General features: G+C 37.8%; 1 protein-coding gene across 2 annotated transcripts in view; it reads right to left on the bottom strand.

The window, feature by feature from the left end:
• Positions 1-14,273, bottom strand: part of RPGR (retinitis pigmentosa GTPase regulator) — a 44,168-nt gene that overhangs the window by 4,792 nt on the left and 25,103 nt on the right. Inside the window, exons 12-15 of one of the 2 annotated variants that reach the window (XM_067466749.1) lie at positions 14,097-14,203; positions 12,856-12,921; positions 1,821-2,024; positions 1,372-1,566 (exon numbers count right to left, since the gene is read on the bottom strand). In XM_067466749.1, the coding sequence (XP_067322850.1) occupies positions 1,372-1,566; positions 1,821-2,024; positions 12,856-12,921; positions 14,097-14,203 (572 nt within the window). Of the gene's footprint in view, positions 1-1,371; positions 1,567-1,820; positions 2,025-8,008; positions 11,323-12,855; positions 12,922-14,096; positions 14,204-14,273 lie in introns of those variants that run through there. The other variant, XM_060770163.2, reaches the window with a different exon arrangement.

Raw genomic sequence — 14,273 nt, 5'->3', positions numbered from 1 at the left:
CAACTGTAAAATGGTTAACTTGAATTCTATACACTGTGCCTTTCAAAAGCTGTCTGTAACCAAGAAGCGCCAGCTTGATTTTGTTATGTTTTTTACTCCCCTTCTGCACCACAACAAAAAATTGTGTACCTTCACAGCATTGATGAGCTTGTAAACATCAAATGGTCACAAGCCAATTAAATCCATTTCAGTTCTAGCTTATAACACAGTGGAAAAGTAAAATAGTACACATGTATGAATACTTCTGCAAAATACTGGATATTGCACAGTTGTTTCACTGCTACAGCATAATAATTATCTTGGAAAGGAAGAATTATGATGTGGTTAAATAAATGAAATAAATAGCCTCACAAGCTCTGAGGATGCTTGCCATGGATGCAGGCGAAACATCAGGAGAGAATGCTTCTAGAACACGGCCATATAGCCTAAAAAACCTACAACAACCTAAATGAAAATTGAACACAATCCTGAGAGTCATCCCTGAGCATCTCTCTTCACTGTTTACACATCAGCTATTAGGCATCCATACCACAATTTCATTCACTTGACTCCACCATCCTCCACTATTGAATGTTTCTTGCTTTCAAAACATACTATTTGCTCTTTCCTTATGTTTCTAAAACCTCTCTCAAAGCACCTGTATAATATTGATCCATGGAGAGTGGCAGATAAGAAATAAAAATCAGTATTATAACTATCATCAGAATTTGGGATTCCAAGTTTGAGGCCAAGATACATTGTTTTGTTCTCTATAACACTGCATCTTAAACTGTGGGTCCCGACCCAAAATGGAATCCCTTAGCGCAATGTTGGGGTTCCAAAACACTTTTCTGAATGTCACCTCATGGCTATTTTAGACATTTGCATGGAGTTGGTGCACAATGTTTCCTGCTTCTTGGCAGAGGGTTGGACTGTATGGCCCACAAGGTCTCTTCCAGCTGTATGATTCTAAGATTCTAATGTTTACAGTGGACTCTGCAGAAGATGCTTCAGCTTTCTCAATAAAAAGAAAAACCAGCCTGTTCAGCAAACCTTGCAAATGCAGATTTGTTATCAGTAAATGTCTGAAATTATACCTATTTTATATGCCTATGCACTAAGAGTCAATTAAACATTTATTGCGTCAAAAGGGCCCCCAAGTGGAAGAATTTAAGAAGCTCTGCTCTATAAGATGGTGCATACATTGATGCTGCTAAATAAAAAAAATGCACTTCACACCCCTTCAATGTGTGTTTTTATTACCTTGTCCAGTATTTTCTCTTAAACACTACAGCAAATCCTGGTGTAAGGCTGACATATAATGTATGTCCAGTAGGTAATGGAAGATATATATCATTTCAAGTCCATGCTAAAAATGAATTAATGGTTTACCTCTATAGTTTCTGTAGTCATATGATCGTTTTCCTCACTCTCACATGATTTACTGCTCTGAGTCACGTCTTCTGGCATGTGATCACCCTTATGCTTTATGGTATTTTGTTCTTCCTTGTCTCTGTCCTCTTTTTTATCATCTTCTCCTTCATCACTGCCACCAGCAATTGCTTCCTCACCTGATGATATCTCATCCTGTAGTATCATTGAATAAAGAAATTTCATAGACAAGTTCAACATTGAGAATAAAAGTTTCCAGACCCATATCAAACTTCCATACCAATTCTGTCTTTCAGAATATAATAATTTAAACCCTTGAAAGGGCTTAGTTTACAGCCAAATCTGAGAACTAATGTAGTGCATGTAATGTAGAAATGTATTCTAGCATGTGCCTCACGTTACAATGGGTAATTACCAATAGATATTTAAAAACCTTGCAAATAGCTTACCTCTAGAGTTTCAATAGCCACCTGGTTTTCTTTTTCACTCTTTATTGATTTATTGCTATGTCCTGCATTTTCAGGTGTTTGGTTATCATTATGCTCTACAGCATCTTGTTCATCTCCCTTGTGTTTGTCTACTTCTTTTTCATTACTGTCTAATTCTTCTTCTTCACCACTGCTTCCACTCTCTTCCTCTTCAGATGTTTGATTCTATGATAGGAACGAAGATGGATATTTTAGTTTATATTTATCATAATAAAACATTGATAACTCCAAACCACACTTTTAGACTGCAATCTAGAACTTCACAAATTAAACTATTTATGCTTCACTCTCAATGAGTGAGGACTGCTAGAACTATGATATAGATACACTAACAATTGTCTTAACCAAGCACTTTGATAGGCACTGAATCCAAGATCCCCTACAGACATCCAAATTATTGTGTTTTGGATTCAACCCTTTATTTCATACGGGGGACAGATGGGACTACACTAAATAGTGATTCTTGATTTCAGGAATTCTTGAGAATTTTACTAAATATTCAAATACAAACCCCAAATTTTAAAGTTATTTGATTAGTTTCATTTTGCACAATTCAGAACTGCCTTTTATAGATTTGAGGCTTTACTCAGCAAGGTAATCTACTGTGTTGTCAAAGGCTTTCATGGCCAAAATCACTGGGTTGCTGTGAGGTTTTCAGTCAGTATGGGCATGTTCCAGTAGTATTCTCTCCTGATGTTTCACCTGCATATACGGCAGGCATCCTCAGAGGTTTGTTCTCTGTACAAAGCTCTGAACAAACCTCTAAGGATGCCTGCCATGTTGTTGTTTGTTTATTCGTTCAGTTGCTTCCGACTCTTTGTGACCTCATGGACCAGACCATGCCAGAGCTCCCTATCGGCCATTGCCACTTCCAGCTCCTTCAAGGTTAAGCCAGCCATCTTGCCCTTGGCCGCCCCCTCTTCATTTTTCCTTCCATTTTCCCCAGGATCATTCTCTTCTCCAAGCTTTCATGTCTATTCATTATGTGGCCAAAGTAAATAATCTTTGCCTCTAATATCCTTCCCTCCAGTGAGCAGTCGGGCTTTATTTCCTGAAGAATTGACTGGTTGGATCTTTTTGTGGTCCAAGGCACTCTCAGAATTTTCCTCCAACACCACAGTTCAAAAGCATCTATTTTCCTTTGCTCAGCTTTCCTTCTAGTCCACGGCTCACATTCATAGGTTACGACGGGGGAATACCATTAACTACGCAGATCTTCGTTGCCAGTGTGATGTCTCTACTCTTCACTGTTTTATTGAGATTGTCATTACTCTCTTCCCAATAAGTAAAGGTCTTCTGATTTCCTGGCTGCAGTCTGCATCTACAGTAATCTTCGCACCTAGAAATACAAAGTCTGTCACTGCCTCCACGTTTTCTCCCTCTATTTGCCAGTTATCAATCGATCTAGTTGCCTGCCATAGATGCAGGAAAAATGTTAGGAGAGAATACTTCTGGAACATGGCCATACTAACTGGAAAACTCACATCAACCCAAGGGTATATATTACTATTATAATTAATCGTTTCAATTTGCACCCATAGAACAAGAATCAAAGGCAATTTTTGTGCAAGCGATTGTTTTGCAAAATCAGGGCAAATATTGCAAGAATGTTGCTGTTCTAAATATACAAACACATGTCTCAGATTACGTTCTGTTGATTTTCTATGTTTGAAAACATTTATTGACTTATGGAGGCTTCATGATTTTTTCATTAAAAGTGTACATTATCATGTTACAAATTTAGACATTCTCTCTGAATAGTTACTTTCACTTGCAGTTATATAATTGTGATATTTTTCCAGCACCTGGCTAAAAACAATAAACATTAATTGATACAAAGAAATGCCTTTCAGTAACAACTGTGCTTGTCTTCATAATAAGAACAAGGATGCTACAAAATTATCAAGTATGTGCATGGAAAAAGTGCTGTAAGTTTGTGACACTCACAAGTCAAGTATATTTAAATGTGCATGTGAGTTCTCAAATGATGAAAGCTGTAAAAAATGCTGCTCCAAATCTCCTCTTACTTCTAAAGTCTCTCAAAGTTCTGCAGAAGAATTAAAATGAACCTGCTTCTGCAGAAAGGGGACAGATTGGCAGAACATTTGCCAACTACTTCAGCCTTTTTCTGTCCAATTATGATTGATAAACACAAGGTTTTTGAAATCTTAATATTCAATGTTGGATGGGGAAACTAACAGAAAAGCATGTATCTATATAGATATAGATACATTTCTAGCACATTGCTTCACAGTCTTAGACTAATACTACTTAAGTTACCTTGTGGAGTGCCATCTCCCAGAAAACAAGGCCTCTTCATTATAGCCGCAGCATGAATTTGGAATCAATTGATTGTGAGAAAAACAAAGCTTTTTCTAACAGTCATGTTTATTTGAACAACACCTTTAAAAATTACTGTTCCATCCCATCCACTTCCATTGATCTATGACATGGCTACTCAAATAAGTTGACCCTTGACTAGTGCTAGTCAAGACAAGTGAAACACTGGCAGCAGGTACTGGCATGTTTCCAGGAAAGAAAATGTTGTAACCAACAGGCCCAAACATGATGCCGATCTCTGGCACTTTGGAAAAAATCTAAAACTACAAGACCCCCATATCAAGCATTGTCTTGTCATTTGTTTTTTTTTTTCCTCCAAAGAACATTTCTATGAAGTCTAACTAAACTAGATCATCCAGAACTTCATTTCACCATGAGAAAACCAAGAGAGTGTTATGCTCTTTCAATGAAGCAGTAAAGCACTGAAGTAGGAAGAAAGGGAAAAGACACACATTTAATTGGATAAAACTGGACAAAGTGTGAAAGGGACAAAGCAGATTCCAAGGGTGGGCTTAAGGGTCCCACCACCTTCGCAGGTGTGGCTGGTGGGGGTGAGAGTCAGGACCTTCTCAGTGGTGGTCCCTTGGCTATAGAACTCCCTCCCTAGTGAAATTAGATCATCCCCCTCTCTCCTGACCATCAGGAAAGTAAAAACATGGTAATGGAACCAAGCTTTTGGACAGCAAGTTTTTAATACAATAAGAGTATAAGGAATAGTGAAACAACAAATGAAAAAGCATTGGACCATGATTTTGGATGACATACTTTTAATAATGGGTTTTAAATTGTGCTGTTTAATGTTTTAATGTAAATGTTTATTTTATTGTATGTTTGTTTATGGCATCAAATTGCTGCCTATTTTGTAAGGCCACTCTGAGTCCCATTGGGGTACAAAGGGTGGGATATAAATGAAGTAAATAAATAAATATATAAGGAGTTTAATAAAATAAATAAATAAATAAATAAATAAATAAATAAAGTAGGTATGGATGTACATCTGATTTGCGACTATCTGTTTCCAGTGTTATCCAGATGGTCTACTTTTTGTTCCAGCTGAATGAAAACATAAAATGTTAGGCATGAATGAATCCAAATGTGGAAGACCATTAAGTATTCAATAAACTTTTAAGGAAGGAACCTTTCTAATGAGGGGGATGCAATGGATGGGCACAGAAGCTTAACTGTGACTGATCTTCCTGGTCCCAGAAACTGGTCAATGAAATTAACTGAAATGAAATCTAGGACAATGAATAGGTATTTCATTCTGTCCTAAAGTGGAAGATGTATACAGCAGATGCATCATGTAGCCAGCCCTCCACAATTGGGAGGAGTTAGGGGTGCAAGAATATCGCTTGCATACAGAAACCATAAGCATTGCATAGAATATAGTATTAGCTACATGGTCAGATTATACGCTTTTCCTGGAACTGAAACACAGTTTTTAAGGTGCTGAAACTATTTCTAAGAAAACTACTAAAAAGAAAACAAAAATCTTCGAAAAGGTTTTTGTTTTAGAGGACTCATAAAGGTTTATAGTCAGAGGCCTACAAGGCTGAGATACTAAGCTATGGCTAATTCATTCAGTACATGTCAAAGGCCCACAGTTTACCACTTTTATTGCAGGAATGCATCACCAATTACAAAGGAAACCTTTTTAACAACAGAACAAACTGGATGCATATGCTACCTGGCAATCACCAGGGCTGCATGTTGTAACTGGAGCAAAGAGAAAGTATGAGCTGCTCTGTCATACATATTTTGAATGTTTTGTTGTTGGTGTTTTTGTCGTGTCAGGAGCGACTTGAGAAACTGCAAGTCGCTTCTGGTGTGAGAGAATTGGCTGTCTGCAAGGACGTTGCCCAGGGGACGCCTGGATGTTTTGATGTTTTATCATCCTTGTGGGAGGCTTCTTTCATGTCCCCGCATGAGGAGCTGGAGCTGATAGAGGGAGCTCATCCGCGCTCTCCCCGGATTCGAACCTGTGACCTGTCAATCTTCAGTCCTGCCGGCACAGGGGTTTAATCCACTGTGCCACCGGGGGCTCCATGCATTTTGAACATGTCTAGTTGTCTTATAAAGCCAAACACTGTACTAAATATACTTTAAACGTTACATGTTTGTGAAACTTCTATTAATAAAAGCAGAATGTGTGTATATGCTTTCAAGCTGACTGCTGACTTATGGTGACTCCATGAATTTCACAGGGTTTTCTTAGGCAATAAATACTTAAAAGGTGGTTTTACCAGTTCATTCCTCCATCACCTGGTCTTTGTTGGCAGTTTCCCATCCCAGTACTAACCAGGGCTGACCTTGCTTAGCAGCCAAAATCAGAGAGGATTATTATTACAATTTTAGCAATAGTATCCTTTGCAATGTCAATTCCTCTTCAATATTTTTCCAGCTCTCACAATGTGTCCATATAGGCAATCTTTGAACTTTTGTCAATAGACTCAGAAACACAAAAGAAGCCAAAACATCCCTATGTGTAGATGATCGCTAGCATGTGAAGCCATGGCATTAGTACATGTTTTGAAGGGGTATTCATTTTGGTGTTCAGAAACTAATCTGATGAACTGCAGGGCCCTTTACATCAACATAATTTATCCCTTATTATTGGAATTATTTCATCATTTTAACTTTGCGAGAACTCTCAGGCCAGGAATAAAGTACAGCCCATGGGCAGCACTGCAAACACCAAAGGTTTCTGCTTCCCGAATTTAGAGTGGAGGTTCTCTATGTTGCCCAAGACTAGGGACAATTTTGCCACATTTTCAGGCATTTACTCTTTCTTGGGTTGATGGGAGAAATTAAGTCATTTTGTATTTGGTTAATCAGGGCCTAAAAAAGTAATACCCCCAATATCTTAATTGCTCACAATTAAGATATTTCCAGTGCTATGGGCCATTCTGGGGCAAATTTGGAGTGGTAGTACGGAGGGCAAAATGGACAGGGTTAATATTGCCCCTTCAAGCCTGATAGACGCCCATTCCTTGTTGAAAATGAAAAGCCAGTGTGGATGCACACACACATTTTCTAAACAGCAGGAAAGCCCGTGCATGTTGATTGTCTTAAAAATACAGACGCAGTCTTAGAAAAAAAAATCCACACCACCATTCCATAATTCAACTTATACTTCAAAGCCTTTTAAAAACATAAATATTGTAACTTTGATGATGGTTGTAGAATCCATAAACACTGTAGAAATTGGGCAAGTGTCATCTTATGTGCTGCACTCTGAAGAGACAAGGCTTCTGAGTACAAAACTGGGTTAGCAGTTTCCTCTACAGATCACTTAGGATTCTATTATGATGTGGAAATTATTTTTCTGCATAATACCCTATGCATTTATCAAATACACAGGATCAATTTCAGTTAAATCCGGAATACAACTTTACTGGTTTTATTCTTAAATAAAGTGCTTATTTAGGAATCAGTACTACAACATAGAGGTCCTGAATGTCCTTCAGTCCAAATATTCTCTTATTATCAATCCAACTGCTGACTCAGTCACTAACACTTCTCTTCTGTATAATTATCATACCTTAAAACAAAGTGATGAATCACATATGTCAGAGGTATATAACCAGAGGTGTAGAATAGATATCATTATGAATCGGCACATAATTTTTACTGTCTTAAGGAAGAATGCCCTCCAAGATGATCATCTGCCAAAACCATTCAAAAACATTATGTTACAACTATGTACAATGGTAAAAATGAGCAACCAGCATTTCAAAATAGGCACACATACTCACTTACGCATACAGTCACCATAGCAATGATCAAGAATTAACACAACAGACTACATATGAAAGATGCACCTTAATATTTATTATGATTTCATAAGGCACATCATATACATTACACTGCCTTTACTGTGTGTATGGAAATGTTTGGAAACAATGACAATAAAAACCATCCTTGTATACATCATTCATGAACTTGCTTGTCTAAACTGTATCAAGATTTTTGCCTTCATCAGTATGTGCACTGAATTGGGAGAGAAAGTCTTATTAGAAAAGGAAGCCATTTTAAGGCATGTTTATACCAGTGACTGTCAATACTAATAAGCCAATACTTCCAGGCAAACAGGGCACACTAGAAAGAGCCACTGGCTCCAAAAGTGTTTCCAATCCCTTATCCTGTCATATTCCCTATTCCATTACTACATGTAACAGCTGAACAACTGCAGCCAGAGAGTTCATCTATATACAACCATGTGGTATTCTCCACAGTTCCCAAATGTACCCTGAATATTGAAAGTGCAGGTCTGGACTAGAGAAGCTACATGTGGGCATAGTGCTTTTAGAGGATTTGATTCAAGTTTTCTCTGCCAATGAGACCCTCTGCAACCCCCAGTCTCACCAGTATCTAATCCTTTTCCAGAGGAATCAGGGGGCAAGGCAAGCAGGGGCTCAGCAAAGATAGCCTTCTTTTCACTCTATCAGAAGAAATGTGTCAGTGGATCAGAAGTCTTCAGCAAATGGAAACAGCCCACTCTGTAGGGAAACCTCTGAATAAAAAGTGCAGATTCCTAGAGAGTTATGGACAGCTCTGAGCACATGTTAAAATGAATTACAGTCAACGATCTTAAAGTGCTCAGAGACCTGACTTCAAATCATAATGTCTCAAATGAACTCAACAGATACATAGCCTTAGGTGTATTACTTCACCTTTTCCTCTGCCTGTCAATAATATGGGAATAATGCTACTGACCTACTTTTTGGGATTGTTCTTACTGTTGTAAATATTATAAAGCAAATAGAAGAAACATACAAAGTCCTCAAAAGCAGCATAGAAATATGGTATACTGATGAACAGAGGGCACTTTTTTGGATGCGGCACAAGTCAGTCTAACCCAACAGAAAAAAATGTACACTCAACACAGGCAAGTCCCTGGCTAGAGTCATGAGACAGTTGCAAATACTGTACCTGACTTAATGGCAGATTTTGACATTTGCATTATTATTTTTAAAGTGCTCTTTAAAACGTGATCATTGAGGTAGTTTTATAAAAGCTTTCAGCATTTATTTTACTAAAAAAAGACAGAATTAACATTTGGCACAGTACAATGGAAATAGCTGTGAGAACTCCACCTCCAGGATTATTTTAGTGTCAAATAATGTGGGAGAACATTGTTCCAAAACTGTTGTGAATTTTGCAGTCCATTCACTGCATGCTGTTTTGATGTTACTTTTTGTTTAGGAATTTTTATTTTACTGTTTGTCTCCAGCTTTCTGCTTTTATTACTTTCTTGTTGTTTGTGACCTTTTGTTTTCCTGCCTACTTTTTCTTCCTCTTCCTCTTCCTGCTCTTCTTCTTCTTCCTCTTGACGATCTTTCTTTTTGACCTCTTCTTCCTCTTCCTCTTCCTCCTCCCCTCTTTCACTCTCTTCAACTGATTTATTTTCCATTTCTTCTTCATTTTCTTCTTCTTCTTTTCCTTCTTCTTCCTTTCCTTCTTCCTCTTCCTCTTCTGCTACTTCCTCCTCCTCCTCCTCCTCTTCTCCCTCCTCCTCCTCTTCTTCTTCCACATGTTTCTGCTCCTCTTCATCTTCCTCCTCTTCCTCCACTCCTCCTCCTTCTTCTTTTTCCTCTTCTACTTCAACCTCCTCCTCTTCCTCCTCTTCTATAATCCCTCCCTCTTCCTCCTCCTCTTCCTCTACTCCTTCTTCTTCACTTTCTGCCTCCTCCTCAGTTTCATCTTCCTCTTCATCCTCCTCTTCTTCTATCCCTTCTTCCTCCATGTTTTCTTCCTCCTCCAGACCTTCTCCCTCTTCTTCTTCCCCTTCCTCACCTTCCTCCTCATCTTCCTTTTCTTCAGCCTTTTGTTCCTTACCATCTCCCTTTCCTTCACTCCATTCTTCTTTCCCATCTTTTGATCCTTCATAACTTTCTTCTTTTTCCTCCTCATTCACCTTGGTCATCTTCCTTGCTTGCTCTTTCTCCCAATCATGCTTCTCTTGGTCCTCCTCTATTATGTCATCTACAAATGTACCCTCTGGTACATTTTCAGATTTTCCTTCCTTTTCAACCTCTTCTAAAGCTTCTTCATCTTCTTCCTGTTCAGCATCTGTATCATCTTTTTCTTCGGGGCTTCTTACTTGATGATTCTCTTCTAGTCCATCTTCGAGCTTAGCCCTGTTTTCTGCATCGGACTGCAATTCATCTTCTTCATCTCTGTCCATGGCTACAATGGCATCTTCCTTATGTTGCTCACAAATTACATTTTCACCTCCATCTCCTTCAGACTCTACTTCACTGTCAACTTTTTCATCTTGATCCTCATCTTCGGCCTCTTCCACAACCATATCACTTTTTTCATTGCCTTCCTTATTTTCCATATGATCTTGTGTGTGAACATCCTTATCTGGTTGCTCCTCTATGTTCATTCTCTTATCAATCTCTTCTTGCTCACTGGTATCTTCAAAGTGTTCCCTCTTTTTATAGGCATACTGCTTTTCATCCTGCCTAATATTTCTGTTTTCTACTTCCATTTCTCTCTTTGACATGTTTTCATACTTATACTGATTTATCTGAAGAACATATTTTGCTGATCCATTGCTTGTTTCCTCACTTGATGAGGATGACACAGTTACTGCTATTTGTTTCATTATTTTTTCTTTGTGTTTCAACTCACTCTGTTGTTTGTTGCTTTCTTTAGATTCTACATATATAGTCCCAAATTTGTCAGGTTTCATTACTTTAACCTTGGCTTTATCTTCGTGATGATCCACAAATAACGTAGCCATCCTATCATCTCTATGAAGACTAAGAGGAATTTCTTGTTGCATTAATCTGGAATTTGTTTCATCCACGTCTTTCCTTTTCGTTCCTTTAAATTCTTTTATAACAGTTTGCTGAGTGTCAAATTTCATTGCACTAACAGCAATGGACTGCTCAGATTTACTTTTTGTATAATTTTTGCCAGCCTTAATTTTTCTCACAAAAGCATCATAAGGGCTTTTTTCTGTGGTGTGTTCCTCCCCTAAACACTCTGAATATGTAGGTTCCTCTTCAGAAGATGTTTCCTCTGAGTTCAATCCTTTCTGAACCTGGGAGAGATCAGATTTTTTCAACCCACCCTTACCATCCATGTTCACTTTAGCATTTTTATTTTTCTTCTACTCCATATGAGAAGCAAGAAAAGAAAAAGAAAAAAAAGAAGAGCATTAAGAACAACACATGAGCAAACAAGACAGCAAACAAATCAGCACATGAAAAGTAAATAGCAAGATAGGATGGGAAAGTGGTATAAATACAGGAAATGTAAGGGAAAAAAAGAAGAAGCAGCAGCAAAAAAGAAACAAACCTTGAGCTCCAATTATCCCTCCCTCCCCCAGTTTCTCTACAGACCATGGTGATTTATAAAATCCAGAAAATTAAGGAAAGGAAAAGATGGTGAAACTGGGTGAATGGGGGCAGGGGCACCCTTATGCAAGCAGATGAGTCTTTTTATTAGCACCAGGCATTTTTTGATACATCCCTGTAATTCTTATGACATTGTAAATATATTTCTATCATTTTTATGTCTGAGGCTACAAGATGGATTGTAAGACTTCATAAAATGTTTAGAACCTACATTATTTTATATTTTATATTATACATCTTAACTTGATTGCAGAATAGTGCATTATCATTCCAAACCCCCACTTTTTCACATTTCCATTTACTTTTATGTACTGTGTCTTTTTCAGACACTGTGTCCAAATCCAGATCTCTACTGCACATATGCATATACTGCTTCTTCACCAAAGGGATTCCCAGCTTATTAGAGTGGAAGAAATTGCTGTTTTGTGCACAAATGCTATTATTCATAAGGAATTACCTTCTTCTAATATGAAGTCATATTTTATTAAAATAAAAATAAAAGGATGGAAATCACATTTCCCTTCAGGTGTTTATACTGTTATATGATGATGCACAGCATTCCAACTTGGCAACAGTATTATAAAGATTTGTCCTGTTTCCTGTTGATTACTGAAAGCAGGAAATTAATTTACAGCAGAGACTAGATTTACAGGATTGTTTAAACAAAGCCTGTATCTACATGAAGACAGAGCAGGATATTCTCAAATCCTTACAATGAAAACTGAAAAGAAATACGAATAAGGCCAAGTCATACAATGCAATGACTTTAAAGCAAAATGTCCTGCTTTTGCTGGCTGCTTAAAAGAGATAATACTTTGAAAATACAGTTGGCCCTCCACATTTGCTGGAGTTAAGGGTACATGGCCCCTTCTGAAAGTGGAAAAAATGTGAATAAATAAATCCTTTCCTTTAACTTGGAAGAACACCTCTCTAGGCATCACTAGCATCTCTAGTTCAATTCCACAGAGTTGCACTGCAGTACATAGAGATCCCAAGAGACCATTTTGATCAAATCTGTGAATAAACTCACAAATATGGAGTGAAATAATTTATATTAATTGTAATAATGTATTTTCCATGTGAAAAAGATTGTTTTAAGTCAACAGATTATGCGTAAATCAAAAGATGTCCATAATTTGTTGTAGGAAACCACTAAATTCTAGATATTGCATTAATAACAGTATTATTAATTAATAGCAATTAACAGATTGGTTGACTTATTGTTGTAGTTATGTTTTTAGCAGCAAAAACATGCAGTTCAAAATACATATAAAAACGGACAGTACCTTTTCTTTTTGAATTGGTGTTAACTCTGGTGTTTGATCGCTGGGATTCAGTCTCATCACATGGGTCTGAAAAATGTTTGATAAAGGCAGTAAGTAACAGTAGCAAGCTAACAGCATTAAGCAGTGCTTCTCAACCTTTGGGTCCCCAGATGTTTTGGCCTTCAACTACCAGAAATACTAACAGCTGGTAAACTGGCTGGGATTTCTGGGAGTTGTAGGCCAAAACACCTGGGGACCCACAGGTTGAGAGCCACGGATAGAGTCATGCTGTCTGCTTTTGTACAGGAAGATCTCAGACTATTTTCCAAACAATAAGCCTTAAACCTAAATTTTAATCTCTGCTACATTATCATTTACTACCTGAACAGGTTGATAAGATAAAAAAGAAGTCAGAGCTTTTGTACCTTTAAAAGCTGTAAGAAAGAAGGAATTTCATCTGGTGAAGCTTGTATAACTAGCATCACTTTCTGAAATTTTGACTTCTGAACAACCAGCAGGCTCTGTTCAGCCTCTTTTTGAAGATGCCCGGAGATAATTGGCTCCACTTATTTCTGTCAAGAAGTCACTTCTAATTTTTAATTGAAATCTACTCTTCTGTAGTTTAAGATAATTAGACCTAACCTTACTTTCAAGGAAAGCCATGACATCTCTCATACTCCTCTTTTCACCAAGCTAAACATGCCTGGCTGCTTCCAGCTTTCCTCACATATTTTGTTCTACCCATATTTTACCATTCTTGCTACCCTTCTCTAAACCTGCTCAGCTTTTCTATGTCCTTAAAAGTTTTCTATAACTTTCGTACATCCACATTTGCCTTGTTTTAATGAACAGAGCAGGACTTGCAATGAGATGGACTGAGAAATGGAAGAGAGCTGGGAGCAAGCTCTATTTCTTTTAAAAGGAGTCAGAGTGTTCTTGTGGAAAGTGGCTCTGTAGCGAGTTTAGCAAGATAGATAGTAAAGTATTTTGAACACTACGTGCAATTTATGCCAACCGTATGAACCGGTCTTTTATTTTTCAAGAGAACAACGGAGCTCTAGTCAGCCACCAGCCTAAAAAGCTAAGGACAATTAGACTTTTCACAGTCCTAAGAAGTGCCACAAGTCATGATGTATTTTGATGGAGCAGAAGATTCTGTGGCTGCTTCTCATGGTAATGAACCAGTATGAAAGCTGTAATACAAGGAAGTGTCTTCTCCATATAACCATTCAAAGCATACAAGTACTGTTTAAATGCATTACCATATTCAAGACATCTGTGGTGTCCCCAAGGGTTCTACCCTCATTTTCATCTGAATCATCCTCGGTTGAACTCTCGTCTGTGCCACTGTTCTCTTCTTTCTTATCGCCTTTAAAACAGAATCCAGGATGAACAGTAAGAAATAGCTTTTTTTCTGTGAAAAGGAAGTCAGTCCCTTT

This window comes from Anolis sagrei, chromosome 3 (assembly GCF_037176765.1).
Source record: "Anolis sagrei isolate rAnoSag1 chromosome 3, rAnoSag1.mat, whole genome shotgun sequence".
NCBI lineage: Eukaryota > Metazoa > Chordata > Lepidosauria > Squamata > Dactyloidae > Anolis > Anolis sagrei.
Note: the sequence above shows the minus strand (reverse complement) of the source record. Positions and strands in the feature narration are given on the sequence as shown.